The sequence below is a fragment of the Paramormyrops kingsleyae genome, chromosome 16 (assembly GCF_048594095.1).
Source record: "Paramormyrops kingsleyae isolate MSU_618 chromosome 16, PKINGS_0.4, whole genome shotgun sequence".
Taxonomy (NCBI): Eukaryota; Metazoa; Chordata; class Actinopteri; order Osteoglossiformes; family Mormyridae; genus Paramormyrops; species Paramormyrops kingsleyae.
The window spans coordinates 6,421,092-6,435,256 of NC_132812.1; the positions used below are offsets into that span (position 1 = coordinate 6,421,092).

The window sequence follows — 14,165 nt, forward strand, 5'->3', positions numbered from 1 at the left end:
TGGGAGCAGGGGGAGAAGCTGAGTGATGTCACTACCGGTCAGTGGCTGCATCCAAGTCAAGAGTACTCCACAGGACCAGAAGAATATTAGCGAAGCCTGTTACATGTACAGCGTAAATAAAACAGACATCCTGCACCAGTGTATGTGGTTAGTGGACCTTCGGGAAAGTTTGTCATTTAATGCCTGATGTCCAGCTGAGCATTAGCAACAATGTAATCACACACGGTCTGTATGATAGAGCAGCCTTCGAACATCTCAAAACAGCACTGGGATTTGTGACCAAACACCGAAAGGAAAAGCATGACAATTCCACATGATCCTAATCATCACAGACACAGGGATCCACCAAATATGTTGGGCATTGCAGCTGGGAGGCTTTTCCAGTTCATATCATTTCCAGTATGCACTGGGGCACCGGAGTGGGGGGGGTACATTTGAAGTGGGGCTTTACCGTTTTTCAGTGGGGTGCCAAGACTGATCAAAACCAGCAGAGCCTGCAGCCTTTGAAGACCACTTCCGGAGTACTTGTGGACCTCCCGTGGCCTGCTATGTTTCCCTGCTATGCTCTCCGAAGCAGTCCACACTCAACCTGCCTGATAATTATCCCACGCAGGGCATTCTGGGTATCAGGCTGCCAGGCACACTGACTGGCTCCTCCTCTTCTCTGGGTGGCACAATGCCAGTGAGTGTGCCACGGTCACACTGGGTCCCTCGTGCAGAGCGAAGCAGGGAGAGCCCGGGTTCGAAACTTCCTTTGGGGGCTAGTTTAACACGGGCCCATGGGTGGCAGAAAGGAGCCCAGCGAGCTGCTAAATCATGCCTGACAGCTCGTGCGCTGTGACACTTTGCGAGGCAGCACTGTAAGAGCAGGCTCAGCACAGCCAATTATAGCTCAATTTAGATAAAAGATAACCCCCCGCGTTCCATAATCAGGAGGAATCGATACGCACATTAGGGCTCCCAACACCTCTGACAGGGAGAAAAAAAAAATCCATATTTTACCGCCGTGTGTCTGAGGAAAAGCACCCCTTGCAACAGTAAGCTGCAAGTCCAGCGCAGTAGAGCCGCACCCCCACTACAGTGACCAGTCGCATCCAGGATGCTGTGAGCTATTCAGCCAGATGAAGGACAGGACTGCAGCTCTGACATACCTCTACATCTTGGTGCTTCTCTGTGCCTTATGACCCTCTCTGCCTGCCTTACCACCCGCTCTCTGTGCCTTATGACCCTCTCTGCCTGCCTTACCACCCACTCCCAGTGCCTTATGACCCTCTCTGCCTGCCTTACCACCCGCTCTCTGTGCCTTATGACCCTCTCTGCCTGCCTTACCACCCACTCCCAGTGCCTTATGACCCTCTCTGACTGCCTTACCACCCGCTCTCTGTGCCTTATGACCCTCGTCTTGCTTTCCTACCTTGTGTCTGTACCTTATGACAATGGCCTTATCTGTGTGTATGGTTACCTGTAGTAATATTAATTAAAAGAAAAAATAGGGTAACAAACCCTTTAAAATCTTTGTGCCCTCACACTGCACAAAAACACAGAAAAATATCTCTCTGTGATATCTCTTTTAAACAGATTTACAAAGGAATGACTAGGCAGGAGGTCAACAGTCAGACTGACAGATTCCACCGATCTGCCCATCTGTCCATCAGGATACTGCTTTAACAAAATCAAGCTGTAGTGGCCTTGGCCCCGTGGACTGGGTTAAGGATATTGACAAACTACTGGGAACATCTCAGCACCGATATCATGTCCTGTCATCGAATATCAGCAGCAAAAGCTCATTCTGAAAGCTGCGCTAAACGAAAATCGCCAAGGCGAATCGCCAAATGGCCGGCCAGCCCTCAGATCAATATATAATAAGCAAAGTGCGGCTTCGGAGTGAAGAATTACTTCCACAGCCTAGTACCTCCTAGGAATCAAAAGTCAGAGGGTTTTGCATTATAATCCAGCTCATTTCAGAAACAATGAAGTGATATTCTTTCCATCGTCTGCAGAGGAGATATCGATTCAGCTCGATGCGTACACCCGAGTGCAGCGAAGCGGGGAAACTGACTGCATGTACTAAGACTGCATGGAAATGAGAAACCTGTGTGGCATCTTGGTGCAAGTGCCCTCCATTGGCAACTGAAGTTTGCACTGAGGCTGCTGGCACCACCTTCTGGTAGGGTAGGGCAGGTGCAAGGCAACTGCATTTGTCAGCTGGATCTGTCAGCTGTTACTGGTCCACCAGACAAAGGCTCGTGTCAGAAGGCAGGTGGCGTTCTGCAAGGAAATGGCTACGCTGCCCCAACCGTCAGCATGATGACAAGCCAGGAGGCTGTAGCAGGATGACTGGTGGCTCTTTCAGCTTGGATGGTGTGTAGGGATAGGATCTGAGCCTTGGCAAGTAGCAGTGGGCCAGCTCAACATGTTGTCATGCCCTCCAAACGTTCTGATTGCGCCTAATCTGGCAGGTGGGAGGAGCCTGTAGATGCAAAATGGGGGAGCAGAACAGGGCATTTCACAAGTCGCAGGCCGGGTCTGAGAGGCTGTCCCACCCCCTGCCTCTATCCAGATCATCACGGGTCACAGGTGGGCCATAGACCTGCTCCTGCAACCAAAAGGGTTAGAGGGAGCCTGAAGTACCGGCACCTCACACTTGGCACTTAAACCCTGACCAGGTCCCATGTGAACGGGGCTCATGCTCATTTACTGGAGGACTGACATGCATGTGTATCCTTTCCCCTTGACAGACCCACTCCAGCAGCAGCTCCCAGAGCATCATGGGAAATGGCAGTCTGAGTCATGCCTCAACAGATGACAATGTTGCTACTACTCTGGTGCGCCTACATTTCCTATAATGCAATCTGATAAAATAGCCAGTCATTGGTGATTGGTCATTGCAGGACAGCATGGCTTCAGTATATAGAATCAGTCCTAACTGAATTATCATACTCAGCGTTGAGTAAAATTGATTCTTCCCGTGGCACATGTTTATAAAAGGCCTTTATTATTAAATTCCATGAGGCAGAGAGCTGAATGGCGTGCTGACTGAACACCAACAAACCAGAGCAAAACCCGTTTGGCTGAGAGCCGGTACTGTAGATTCAGAGGCAGGAATTAAAATCTGTGATTCAGCCGTGCTGGAGCAGCAGTAATCGGGCGAGCTTCAAAGGGGGGAGGGGGGAGTGGCAATAAACCATGATTTCCATGCTAGGGAAAAAGCAGCTAGTGAAATGAAAACCATCACATGAGATCCACACACCTCAGAGCTATCGTGCTGGAATAAAATAAAAACAGATGCGGTACCTTTGGGGCAGAAGCGAGCAAACGGCCTCAGGCACATCAATACACCCATATACTACGAGAGCTCCATGTTCGACACGCGTGGGCATCTTAAACCTGCTACACATACTGTCGCTGTCGGAAATAAGAGAGGAAGCCTAATAAAAATCATCAACGCCACCATCGTCAATATCAGCACCATTAACTCTGTCACCGTCTCCACCATGAGCCGCCATTTTCACCATTATCGTCACTATATCAGTCACTATCATCCTCACCACCATCGCCACTGTCATCATCTCCATCATCACTATCGCCATCATTGCAATCATCACTACAGTTATCACCACCACCGCTAGTCTCCACCATCATCATCACCATCACCACCGCTAGTCTCCACCATCATCATCACCATCACCACCATCACCATCACCAGTGTCACCATCGCTGTCATTATCACCATCATGTGTTTCCCCTTAACCCTGTAATTCAACCCACTGTCAGCCCCCTGAGCTTTACTGATCCCCAATGAGATGTCGTTGGGGTCAGATGCCCCCTCCCCCAGGGCGTGACTTCAAAGGTCCCACCCCTGACAGCAGGCCCTTCCTTCTTCACACAATTATCTCCATAAATTAGTTAAATATTTAACGAGCTATTAAAAATTCACAAACAAGCAGCTTGCTGCAGCCTTTGTGTCAGCGGCTGGTGCCAGGAGCAGAGTCCAGTTGTGGTCCCGGTTTATCTGGTGACAGCATAAACCAAATAACTGGGAGACAATGCAAAATCTCACTTGGCGGAGAAACCAAATCAAAGTGAAGTGTTCATGAGATGCTATATATCACAGCAGTTTAATCCAGGGCTAATAACCAGCCTCTGAAGCAACACCTTGTAATGGCGGGAAATGGGCATGATGCACCCAGGGACTGGGACATTGTTATCATATCACACGCCTGCAGATGGACAAATGTAACACACAAGCGTCATTATCATCACACAAAACATTGAGACAGAAAACTCCTATATAGCAAAGCTTAACTTCACTTCTAATTTAGCACAATAAAATGTATAGTGCAGCACAAACAACATCAACATTTACACTTTGTTAATCTTGTTGTCGGATCCAGTAAAAATTAGATAGTGGGTAGTGAATGTCCAGTCCCACTGTTAATTAAAAATGTCTTTGGCACTGACCTGTCAGTCAAAAACTTATTAGCCAATGGGAACGCTTCCCTGAAAAAACCCACCCACGCGAGAAGTTTGTGTCAGAATTGTAAACAAAAAGTCAGGGAGTGTAAGTCAGAAAGCTGGCAGCGTAAACAAAGGAAAACATTATCAAAAGACCAATCATGGGTTGGCATGTTATAAATTTTAGTTTTGAGATGACATTTCTTTTGCTTCAGTTAGTTGTTTTTCATCTCGAAGCCTTGTTTTTGCTTGATATCAAAAAAGTTTTGCTTTATAATATTGGCACAAATCTGATTCCATATTCATCAAGCAGCAAAAAGAAATTAAAAAAAAAAAAAATCAGAATTTTTCTCAAGCAAGAAGTCTTCTCAATCAAGTCATTTTGGGAAAATTCCAAATCTGGAAAATAATATTATTAGGGGAAAAAAATGTAACATACGAACTCTGAATCCTATAGTACACCAAAATGATTGTGCTGTGCGAAATTTGATTTGACGTACTTTAGGTTTAAGAAATGAAAAGCGTCGACTGATTATGGAGGCCGGATAAGGGATGGGTGTATCCACGCAAGGCTGCTAGTCTGAGCATTCCCAAGACCTCAGTCCCAAACTCCACCAGGTCTTGGATGATTCTGCAGATGATGGACCTTCTATGTGCTCCATCATGTTAATGAACTTCCCTAATGACGTTGAAGGGATGTGGAATGCTGCCCGGAGCGACAAACACCCGGGAGCAGCGTGTGCCCTTTGACCTTATTTGTTTTTGAAGGAAAAGAGCATCATTAGAGCAGCGTGTCAGCGTGCTGGGCAGTTTGGGTGTTACCCCCATCTGTTACTCCCTTTGGCTTCGGTCTTAGGAGTAAACTGCACCATACTGCACCACTAAAAAACGTCTTTCCTTTTGCAGATGAGAGAAAAAATAACTTGCAACTTCAATTGTCAATTGTCTTCACACGTTGGCATTTCATAATGAAACGCTCATAAAGAACAGCTGGACCAATTACACACGTCTCGGTGCATGAACATAATTCAGAAAGCAGAGACTCTGAACAAAACACTACTACTGTTAATGCAGGCGGGCTGTGACCCTGTGAATCAGCAACATGATACTAAGTTTACATTCTTACACATAGAGACACCAAGACTTAAAACAAACCCATGAACTAAACAGGCAGAACAGGGGTGATGTGGTACCTGACAGCGTATTTCAAACCCGGAAACTAATCTCAGCGCTATACACAGACACGGGGAGGCAGAGAGAGCGGGAGAGGGGACACGGGGAGGCAGAGGGAGCGGGAGAGGGGACACGGGGAGGCAGAGGGAGCGGGAGAGGGGACACGGGGAGGCAGAGGGAGCGGGAGAGGGGACACGGGGAGGCAGAGAGAGCGGGAGAGGGGACACGGGGAAGCAGAGAGAGCGGGAGAGGGGACACGGGGAGGCAGAGAGAGCGGGAGAGGGGACACGGGGAAGCAGAGAGAGCGGGAGAGGGGACACGGGGAGGCAGAGAGAGCGGGAGAGGGGACACGGGGAAGCAGAGAGAGCGGGAGAGGGGACACGGGGAAGCAGAGAGAGCGGGAGAGGGGACACTGGGAGGCAGAGAGAGCGGGAGAGGGGACACTGGGAGGCAGAGAGAGTGGGAGAGGGGACACGGGGAAGCAGAGGGACAGGGCCCACCTTGCTCCAGCTGCGTGCAGCTCTCGCCGTTGGGCGCTGCAGTGGGCGGCCCAGCTGACGTCCGGCTATGTCCGTAGCCTTGGGCCTGATGGGGGTGAGTGTGTGGGTTCTGGTGGCCCAGTGTCACATTCCCCAGGCGCCCACCTGCTCCCTGCAGCCCGAAGCCCATCGTCTGGCCGGCTGCCCCTGTGAAGGGTCCATGCAGACTGTGCCCCCTGCCCTGGGCCAGCCTGGTGTCCCCGCAAAAGCGGTATGGAACGCTGCCGCTGACATGCAGCTGCTGAGGTGTGACCGCGCTCTGCTGGCTGGGACCGAGCCTGCCGGGCCCACTGCTCCTGGAAGGCAGGACTTGTGAGTTCTGGCAGCTCATGGTCTGCAACAGCTGGGCCATGGAGGTTGGCGGAGGCAGGGCTTTCCTCAGAGGCTTCTGGGGGGCAGGGGGCCTGGCCACGCCCATGTGGGACTTGAGCATGCCCAGGACGGCATCGCTGGGGGGTCGCCGCTTGTGGAGGGCTTCCCGCTGCTGTGCCATCAGCTTGTCCCTCAGAGCCGCGCGGCCGCTTTGGCCCTCACCAGCGGGCAGCATGGGAGTTAAAGTGCTGTGAGCGTCCCCAGTCCCGCCTCCGGCCCCACCCCCATCACTGCCCAGCTTGTTCTGATTGGCCAGCTGTGCTTTGGCGGCTGCCGACAGCAGGCTGCTGGCTGGGAAGGAGGTGGCGTTCTGCTGGCTGAGGATCTGGTTCAGTGGCATCCCCAGCAGCCCTGGGTGGCCTTTCTGCGGCCCGCTGCCCACGGAGGCCGGTGGGAACATGGAGCCAGCCTGGCCGCCCACGACACTGTTCATGGCCGCCAGCAGCTGGTCAGGCTTGGAGGATGGGCTGGAGGGCACGCAGGGCCGTGGCGAGCACACTGAGGACCGGGGTGACCGGGGGGGCGCCTTCGGCTGGGGGCCCGAGGGGGCAAAGAAGCCCGCGTGGTCTGAGGAGGTGGAGGAGGAGCGCGACCTCTGCGGAGAGGTCTCGAGCCGGCTGGCGCCGGGCCCCGCCATGTGCACGGGTGAGGTCACTGGCGAGGGCGGCACGGACGCGGTGGGCACCGCCTGCTGGAGCCGCTGTGGGTGGCCACCATGGCCCATGGGTCCGGGCTTCACTGTAGGCAGGGGCAGGTTGCTTGGCAGCGGGACGATGGCTGGGGGCATGTTTACATTCATGGCTGGTACCTGAGAGTGCAGGCTGGCCGGGAAGCCGGGCACGATCACAGCCAGCGGCTTGTTGGGGATGGGGTCCAGGATGCCCAGGGGGTCCTTTTCCGAGGACACTGGCTTCTTCTGGAGGACGCAGGGCGGCGGCAGGGGTGACTGGGCTGGGGGGTGGGACTTGTGGTTGTAGAGAGAGCGCGGCGCCTCCACGCAGGGGGACTTCTTCATGACGGGGCTCTTGGCTGCCACAGTGGGGGACAGGGACACACTAGTCCTTCCTGCCAAAGCGCAGGATGGCTGGGGGACAGGCGAGCTGTGCCGCAGGGCGGCAGTGGGCGGGGACAGTGGCGTCCTGCCGTGGGCGTGAAGCAAGCCGGGGCTGCCGCGAAGGCCTGGCCGGGTGAACGCATCGGGGCTGCCCAGGCCGTCGGCGCGTGGGGAGTGCGGCCCGTCGCCATAGGCCAGCACGCCGCAGGAGGCGGGGCTCAGCAGGCCACTGTGACCTGCGCGGTACGGGGAGCGCTGGCCGTGCTCTCCGCCCCCAGGCCGTGGCCTGGGGTGGCCCGTGCTCAGCTCCGTCTGCTGGGCTGCCATCAGGACCTTGAAGGGGTTCTTGGAGTTGAGAGCCACGGAGGTCAACGCCCCCTCCTGTGATTTATGTCTTACTGCATGAGGATTCGCTGAGTGAGTGGAGAGATTTGGAGTCGCACCTTAGAAAAGGGACAGCAGGAGAGGGAGGGAGGGAGAGAGAGAGAGAGAGGAACGGGGGAAGAGAGCGAAAACATGAAAATGTATTTCTTGGCATAAAACTCATGATCCCCCCAGTTCACTTAAATATTGAACAGGTATTTCTGTTTATGAATCAGAATCAGCATATTCCTTTTAACAGGTTCTTTGAGCATCATGTCGATTTCCCGAACAACCATGGCACATCTCCACATTTCAGTCTCATCACTCTGTCCTAAAACGAGTGGCCCCTTTTCCTCACAAACACCCTGCCGACAGCTAAAGGAGAGCGTGGGCATTCAGGAGTCACCCCACGCTGTCTGGCAGACATGGACGAGCCGCTTATCTCGCACACTGTGGCTGCGGCTCCAGGAAACGCCGGGAACCCTGGCTGCTTCTGAGGCACCACCGATAAACTTACTGGGCTGGGTCCAGGGGGCTGTTCAGGGGTCAGTTTACTGCTCATCTGCCCTCCTCCACCCCAATGCCACTGGCATTTACCTTAGCTATACCAGTCAGTAGTAGCTGGCCACCCCAACCTGTGACCGCTCCCACACCCCCTGGATTGGCTGAAACTCAAGAGGGATACAGAAGTGTATACTTGTTCGTAGGGCCGCCACAGCGATGATCTTCCTCTTGTGGATGCACAGCTTGGTGACGTCCCCGTCGGCCTTGGCGTCCTCTGCTGTCCTCTGCTTGACGGCAGCCCCGGGATCAAAGTTGAATACCTGAAGAGACATGGCTAGTTTCCACTCTGTGCTCACATGTTGGTGCGTGCCACGGTGTACATGTTTATGGCAAAAATGGTACCTGAAGTTTCACACGATGGGACAAACCAGAGAGGTGTAATTAAACTGATTCATTATGCAGCAAAAAGCTAAACATACAGGGTTTGTTTATTGCCATGCAGATTTGTGACGGGCCCTTGGAAAGGAGAACCTTCGAGGTCCATGCAAACTCATGAAGATGCAAAGCAAAACCTGTGAACATTTTCCACACGCAGACTGTCACATCATCCGGCACATGCACAAGAACAGCACTCACCTTGGGCAGGACGAGGGGACACTCCAGGCCACACTTGCAGGTGCCATCGGTCAGCAGGTACGTCTTCACCTGCTCCAGGCAGGTCAGCACAGAGCCACTGGGACTGGGGAAGGAAGGAAGGGCACCATCATCACTCAGCATCACCCGTGCAAACCGCCATTCAAACTAGGCTTTCCGTTAGCAGAATAATGCCTAGGTAGCAGCTCCAACATTATTAATAACCGGGGGCAGGGGTTTCTGGATATTTCCCTGAGCATGACTTAGTGGGGGGGTCAATGGTTAGACTGGCAGACTTCACATGTGTCCCTTATCAAGGCCACACAAGCTGAGTTCAGACGATGATATACATCCCACGGACCTCTATGACACCCACATCCGACAGGACTCTTCAGCAACCTGTCAGTTAACAGGCATCTATTAAAAGAACAAAATAAACAGAGGCTCGAAGATGTGGATCATTGCAGAAACTACTGGTGAAGTGACCTGCTAACAAAGGAAGCGACCAGCCAACGAGAGGCAGACAGTGAGAAAATGAGACAGACAGCAAAGCAGAGAGAGAAAGACAGACAGAGAGAGACAGAAAGAATAAGAGAGACTGAGAGAGTGACTGACAGACGGGCACCACAGCGAATGAAAGCTTACCTTATATAGACCACTCGGCTGGGATCCGCCTCCCGCCTCCAGCCAATGGGCACGTGGGCAGTGGGTGTTGGGCCCTCCCTCTCCCGGCCCTCACACTCCCTTCCTCCATTCATGGTTCAGGTTCTGCACGTCGTCGCCCAGTTCAGGACACCTCGCGAGATATCACACATGTGTAGGCGTCCGCACACCACATGACATCGTGGTCTTGGTGGGACGGTGTCGCGCTCAATGCCGCATGGCCCGGCCCCTCATGGTGCTCCTGCTACTCGGTCTGTCGGTGGGGGGGCCGGGGGGGCTGGGCGAAGGCCTACATAGAGGATCTCAGTGAGTGTCCATCATCACAGACGCATGACAGGGGGCTGAAGCGAGGTGGGGGGGTGGTGGTGGTGGTGGTGGACTATAGGGTCTGTCACAGGAGACCACGGAGTTGCTGGGGATGCACTTTACGAGCTGTCATTTCTGACGAAGCGAGTCCAGGCCGGCTCAGCCCACATGGCCATTTGCCTTGCAGGTTTATCTCCCGAGCATGGAGTGACGTGGCTTCGTCACTGTCTCCTACCTGGGTGAGGAAAGCGACAGAGTAAGGGAGCGCTGACAAAAGTGAGCTCCACATCTTCACAAAAAGGGGAGGGGAGAAGAGAAAAGGTGTGGAAAGTGGAGAAGGCGGCGGGGGGAGGGGAGGGGAGAAGAGAAAAGGTGTGGAAAGGGGAGGAGAAGGTGGTGGGAGGGGAGGGGAGAAGAGAAAAGGTGTGGAAAGGGGAGAAGGGGAGGGGAGGAGAAGGTGGGGGGAGGGGAGAAGAGAAAAGGTGTGGAAAGGGGAGGAGAAGGTGGTGGGAGGGGAGGAGAGAAGAGAAAAGGTGTGGAAAGGGGAGAAGGGGAGGGGAGGAGAAGGTGGGGGGAGGGGAGAAGAGAAAAGGTGTGGAAAGGGGAGGAGAAGGTGGTGGGAGGGGAGGGGAGAAGAGAAAAGGTGTGGAAAGGGGAGAAGGGGAGGGGAGGAGAAGGTGGGGGGAGGGGAGAAGAGAAAAGGTGTGGAAAGGGGAGGAGAAGGTGGTGGGAGGGGAAGGGAGAAGAGAAAAGGTGTGGAAAGGGGAGAAGGGGAGGGGAGGAGAAGGTGGGGGGAGGGGAGAAGAGAAAAGGTGTGGAAAGGGGAGTGGAAGGTGGGGGGAGGGGAGGGGAAGCCAGGAAAGGGAAGGGAGCGGAGAGGCACAGTTTCAGAAATGCATATGTCAGGCACAACAGGCTTTAATTCAGATGAAAAAAGAACGATTATGAAGCAAGAGAGAGACCATAATTCACCTCATCATTCTGTGGTTTTATCTGTAACCAGATAATGACACCCAAAAAACGTGCTTGCGGGAATTTTTACTTACACAAAAATGTTCTGAGGGCAGAAGGAAAAATGATTGGTTCAGAGAGATTGTGTAATTGGTTCTGATGATGATTTCTCTGAACCAATAATTTTTCCTTCTGCCCTCAGAGCTGGTTTTTTGTGCAAGTACAACTCCCATGAACAAAAAGCACCATCCTAAAAAAAGGCAGAGCCAGCTGTGGCAGACGACGGTGTCCTTGAAATGACAGAAACCGGCGGGGCCACCAATCTGGATATTTTGTGGGTTTGGTCCGGCTCTGCAGGATGAACCGAGTTGGCATTTGGCTAAATCGTGGTTATCTGAGGGCTTTACCCCATCGCGGCCGGGGAGTTATTGTGATGGAAACAGGTTGTCTGTGCTCGGGATTTCCAAGGCATAAAAAGGCATTATTACAAGAAAAAACAGCAACCGAATCATACTTTGCACAGATTGCTGGCAAAATGAAAGTTTCATGACACAACCTTAAAAAATAATACAATTAGAGCAGCAGAAATCCAGTCAAAGCCTAAGTTTCTGTACATCTGAACTGGCTTTCCTTACTAACCACAATATCTACTGGCAGAGGTACAGGACAACCACTAGGTGTGACCCACCCAACTGTCCTACTGGTATACATCAAAGCCCAGTTTAACTGTCAGAAGAAACCAGGGGAAAGTCCATTATAAGTATCATACAGAGATATCTACCCAGAAAGAGAGAAGGAATCAAGCCATGGTGCAAACAGAGGACCGAGCAGAGCAGGGGGCTCGAGTCACCGGAAGTCTGTAAAAAGCCCCCCCTCCCTGTCCTCTATCAGGCTAAGGCGGCCAAAGGGCCGTGCTGCCTCCGGCCGCGCTCTTGGGGGAGGACACACGAGACGGTGCAGCTGGCAGGGAGCCGGGTCACCTGACAGACATGGGGGAAAAGCGTGGGGGGGGGAGACTAAGAGTAGCCAAAACGACGCACTGGAGACGCCATAGCTGTGTTCTCAGCATTTCTGCGCGGCCGTCGCACTGACGGTCAGATAATAAAAATGCGACGGTGTGATGACTCGCGTGATCTCATCAGAGCCTCTGGATTGGAGGAAGGAGGAGAGAAGGGGACAAACAGAGAGATAAATCAGATGCCTTTTTACAGTGCCGAGATGAACCCTGCATAACCATAGTCAAAGTGACCTCAGCGGCAAAACAGAGAGAGGGCTGCCTCTCTGGGGAGTCGTGGTAAAACAGGCGATAAAAAAAAAAAATGGCTGGACAAGCACAAAACACTTAACAGTACAGTACTTTTATTTCGCCGCAGCTCCATGCCGACCCACTTAATCAGGCAGGAACGAGCAACGCTGACATCATGGGGGAAGCCCTTTGGCAGCAGGGGGTCGATGTCAGGGGACAACAAAGGCATGCATGCAGATCGGCGATGGTGTCCGCGCACGCCATGTGACCCCCGGGATCGTCCGGGGACACAGACCCCGCACAGAGCATGTTTTCAGACGTCGCTCGTGACTCCCCCCCCCCCCCACCCCCCACCCACTCATGCTAGCCAGGCAGAGTTAACCAGCAAGGACGGCTTCTCAGCCCTTTCTCACATGGACATGCACTCTGAAGCGAACACACCACCAGAGGAGGACGGGCGCAATTTACACTAAAGCACCCTATCACTCGCAGAAAGGGCCGGGTTAGGATAAGACAGGAACAAACCTTTTGTGGGGGGAAAAAAAAAAAAGCCAAGGCAACCAACATCTGCCCGGTGAAACGCGGCATTCACACGAGACGCACTCGAGAAAATCCGCCGTGCTCCCGAACAACACGCTGTTGAGGTTTCACCGCTTGCAGGAAAATAATGATTTGAAATATAGGCCAGCCTGTCTTGGGTGGGAGGTGCTCTCTCGTGGGAGGTCAGTAGTATGCGGGCGCCTGCTGTCCTGGCAACGCGCATGGAGACGCGCTGCTTTCCTACATTTAATACCACCGCTCACCTGAGGCTGTGAGAAGAGCAGGTCAGAGCCAGCAGAATGTAGCACTGTTCTCACAGAGCCGAGGCAGAGCCCAAAACGACTGCATCCCACCACACCTTAAAGACCTCTTGGTGGCGGAGGGGGTGGGCGCTCCAAAAACACCCAGCTATACATTTGTAGATAGACTGGTGAGCCATATCACTTTAGGAAATAAACCCAAACAGATGTAAAAATGGATATTTTATAACTGAACAACAAGGGGACACCTGGATCACTCAAGAAAGTGACATGAATACCCAGCGTGCTGTTCCATCATGTGTACAACTTTGCTTTCACAAAAGGCACATTTACCAAGAAGTGCTTTGAGTGTAATTATACTCTCCATCTGTCATTCTGGACTCACGCTTTTGCTATTGTCTCCCAGACATCACATCTGGCTAACTGCTACAGTGACGGCAGCTGTCGCTTTTCACCGTGGCGTGGCTGGGGTACTGAGATACTGTAAATCAAGCCATCGTCCTGCTCTCTGGTGGATTTCTGCAACACTCCATGATGACATGTGCCATTTGTCATTTACAATAAACCACCAAATACCAAGCTGCCCTGTCCAGCACCTTTTGGGGCAGTTCCCAAATGTTGCCAAGAGATAATTTGTGGAACCATCAACTTGAAAAGAGCCACTGCCATTAATTTCAGAGGATCTCCAAACACTGCCTTCTGAAACAGAACCAAGCAAGGCTGAAACACGTCTCCTCAAGAGACAGCAACTATATGGCCTTGGACAGATCCTAGGAAAACAACAGATCTGTCTCAAAGCCAGACAAGCACTGATTTGCACATATCTTTCACTTCACAAACTGGAAGACCCACAAACGGCGGGGGGCATGCAGTGACCCTGGGTTCAAGCAGGAGCTGGACAGCAGTCAGAGGATTTCCTAGGCTCAAATGGAGAGATAGTGATTAACCCAGGATTAGATGAAGTCAAAAGGACAGAGAAAGACTCGGTCACAGAGTTCTCAGCATCTAAGAAGCATCTAGAATGTCTTAATGTCAGGATCTGTGGAAACTAAATGCTACTTAGAAAAACGCGAGGGCACAAGGTTCTAGAAAATCATTCCCAGCAC

At 52.6% G+C, this 14,165-nt stretch overlaps 1 protein-coding gene across 1 annotated transcript in view; it reads right to left on the bottom strand.

The window, feature by feature from the left end:
* Nucleotides 1–14,165, bottom strand: part of LOC111846104 (methyl-CpG-binding domain protein 5-like) — a 32,100-nt gene that overhangs the window by 8,158 nt on the left and 9,777 nt on the right. The window contains exons 2-5 of the mRNA XM_023815983.2: nucleotides 9,739–10,297; nucleotides 9,097–9,199; nucleotides 8,654–8,780; nucleotides 6,129–8,036 (exon numbers count right to left, since the gene is read on the bottom strand). Of these exons, the coding sequence (XP_023671751.2) occupies nucleotides 6,129–8,036; nucleotides 8,654–8,780; nucleotides 9,097–9,199; nucleotides 9,739–9,851 (2,251 nt within the window). The 5' untranslated portion in view covers nucleotides 9,852–10,297. The remainder of the gene's footprint in view (nucleotides 1–6,128; nucleotides 8,037–8,653; nucleotides 8,781–9,096; nucleotides 9,200–9,738; nucleotides 10,298–14,165) is intronic.